Source organism: Rhinopithecus bieti, unplaced genomic scaffold (genome assembly GCF_001698545.2).
Source record: "Rhinopithecus bieti isolate Rb0 unplaced genomic scaffold, ASM169854v2 repeat_18981, whole genome shotgun sequence".
Lineage (NCBI taxonomy): Eukaryota > Metazoa > Chordata > Mammalia > Primates > Cercopithecidae > Rhinopithecus > Rhinopithecus bieti.
The window spans coordinates 64-2,327 of NW_016835859.1; the positions used below are offsets into that span (position 1 = coordinate 64).

The 2,264-nt window shown below is 63.1% G+C and overlaps 1 protein-coding gene across 1 annotated transcript; it reads right to left on the reverse strand.

Annotated features, from left to right (window-relative positions):
- Positions 1-208: 208 nt before the first annotated feature.
- On the reverse strand, positions 209-2,259 carry LOC108524716 (SH3 domain and tetratricopeptide repeat-containing protein 1-like; the record flags this gene model as incomplete). The annotated part of the gene is given in 2 exon segments (XM_017865800.1): positions 209-1,749; positions 1,751-2,259. Coding segments are annotated over 2 exon segments (1,458 nt in total), but the record flags the coding sequence as incomplete, so codon positions are not given.
- Between the last annotated feature and the right edge of the window lie 5 nt (positions 2,260-2,264).

Here is a 2,264-nt window from a genome sequence, read left to right on the forward strand (position 1 = left end):
GCTCACTCACCCCTGCTCACACCCCACTCATCCCCGCTCACACTCCCGCTCATTCACCCCCACTCATCCCTGCTCACACTCCCGCTCACTCACCCCATCACACCTCCGCTCACTCACCCCACTCATACTCCCGCTCACTCACCCCACTCATACTCCCGCTCACTCACCCCACTTGCTCATCCCTGGTCCTTCACACAGGCTACACCACTAGCCCCGCCCCCACCACCTATTACTTGACTGAATCCTCTCAACCCTCTGGTCCCAGACTAAAGAGGCTTCCCTAACCCGGGGCCAAGTGCTGCCCCGCCATCACGCCACTCACCCTTTTGTGGCTTCTCTGGCCTGAAGCTCACGTTCCCACGCTCAGCACCTGCCTCCCGAGGACCCCACAAGCTCCATTTGTGGGTGGGGCCTGGCACACTCTGCACAACGAGCTACTTTTGTATGAACTGCTCTGCGGCTTTGGGCAATCACCCGCCCCATGTCCTCTGTGAAGTGGGATGACAGGTGCGCATACTGCCAACATACCAAGCAGATAACACGTCCACAAGAAACGGCGTTCAGGGCCTGGCTCATGGAGGGGCCCCAAGTCCCAGCTCAGCAGAGCCTGCCTTGATCCCAGGGTCATGGCTAGGAATTCCCAGCATGCAGGACTTTCAGTGCTCAAGGCAGGGTGGTCCCGGGGCAAACCAGGAAGAGCTGGCTGCCCCAGTAGGGCACAGAGGGCCTGGCCCTGCGTGGGAACCGCCTGTCTCCAGGGCGCTTGCCAACATCTGCTGCTGGCCACAACTCAGCACTTTCTATGGTGGAAAAACCACCACTTGTTTTTGAATCACAAACCCCAGGTGTGCCCTGACCCGAGTGGCCCCGGAAGGCACACAGGAGGGGCACTCACTCTCCACATGACCCATCTCCACGGCGACCAGAAGGGCCCACTAGTAGTAGCCCTTGCCCTGCTGGGCCAGGCCCTGGTGGGTGCAGAGGTGGCCCAGCTGCAGGAGCATGTGAGTGAAGTCCTGGCCACACTCACCGCAGAGCAGCCTCGAGAACAGCCACACGGCCCCCAGGAGGTAGTGCTGAGCACCCGCGTGCAGGCACAGGGTCCCGAAGTTGGCCACCACCACTGCCTGGTTCCTCTGCTGGCCCAGGTCCTGAGCCGCCCGCAGGGTGCGGTAGTAGCCCTCGGCTGCCTGCCTCGTCCGGCCCGTCCTCTTCAGAGCCACGGCCACCATGTTGGCAATCACACCTTCCTGGTCCTCGCTGGCCACCACTGCATCCTGGACAGACTGCAGGATGTTCAGCGCCACGAGGCTCTGCCCATGAAGCACGTGCAGCCAGGCCAGGGCCTCCAGGTGGTCCACGATGGCACGGACTCTGGCAACAGCACTGGCTTCTACGACCTGCATCATGAAGGTGATGGCTGGGCCGTGGTAGCCACGGTGGCTGTACAGCTGGACCAGGCTGGCATGGAGAAAGCCACGCAGGGGTTGGACTGTGCCCAGGGTTAGGGAGGCCAGCGTTCACCTGAGGTAGTAGGAAGTCTGGGTGGGGAGGCTGTGGGGCTGGAGGGCGTTCTGGAGCACCAGGTTCACGCTCCTCAGCAAGCCGGCCAGGAAGTCCCGTGTCCTCAATGAGGCCACCTTGACATAGCTCAGCACCAGGTGGGGCAGGCACTTGCGGCTGTAGATGTCAGCCAGGAGTAGGTAGCAGTCTGAGAGCCACGCAGCCTCTGGGGCTCCCGAGTCCCTAAAGCAGCAGCTGCTCTAGGAAGGGCAGGGCCTCCTCAGGCTGCTTGAGGCGCGGGTGGTGCCTGGCCAGCAGGAAGCAGGCCCGGGCCTCGGCCTGCAGGCTCTGGCCACCCACCGCCTGCCGCAGCACCAGCTGCAGGAGCTCCCCCTCCGCCTCGGTGCTGCAGATGTGGCCGGGCGTCCCCAGGAGCACCTGTGTGCACTTCTCCCGGTTCTGCTTCCGGTAAATGCTGGCCAGGTTAGCGTACACAGCCACCACCAGGAACAGGTCCCCGAAGCTGCCCTCCAGGGCCCCCAGTGCTTCCTCAAAGTACACCGGGGCCTGGGACTGCTTGAGCCTCCTGCTGCACAGCTGTCCCAGGAGGAAGCAGAGCCTGGCTGGGGCCATGAGGAGGCCAGCTTTCTTGGCCGCCCCTCGGGCCTGTGCCAGGCGCCCAGTCAGTTCCTCCTCATTGCTAAAGCTGCAGAACACGCTACTCAGCCATAGCAGCGCCACATCATAGAGGCCACGGAAGC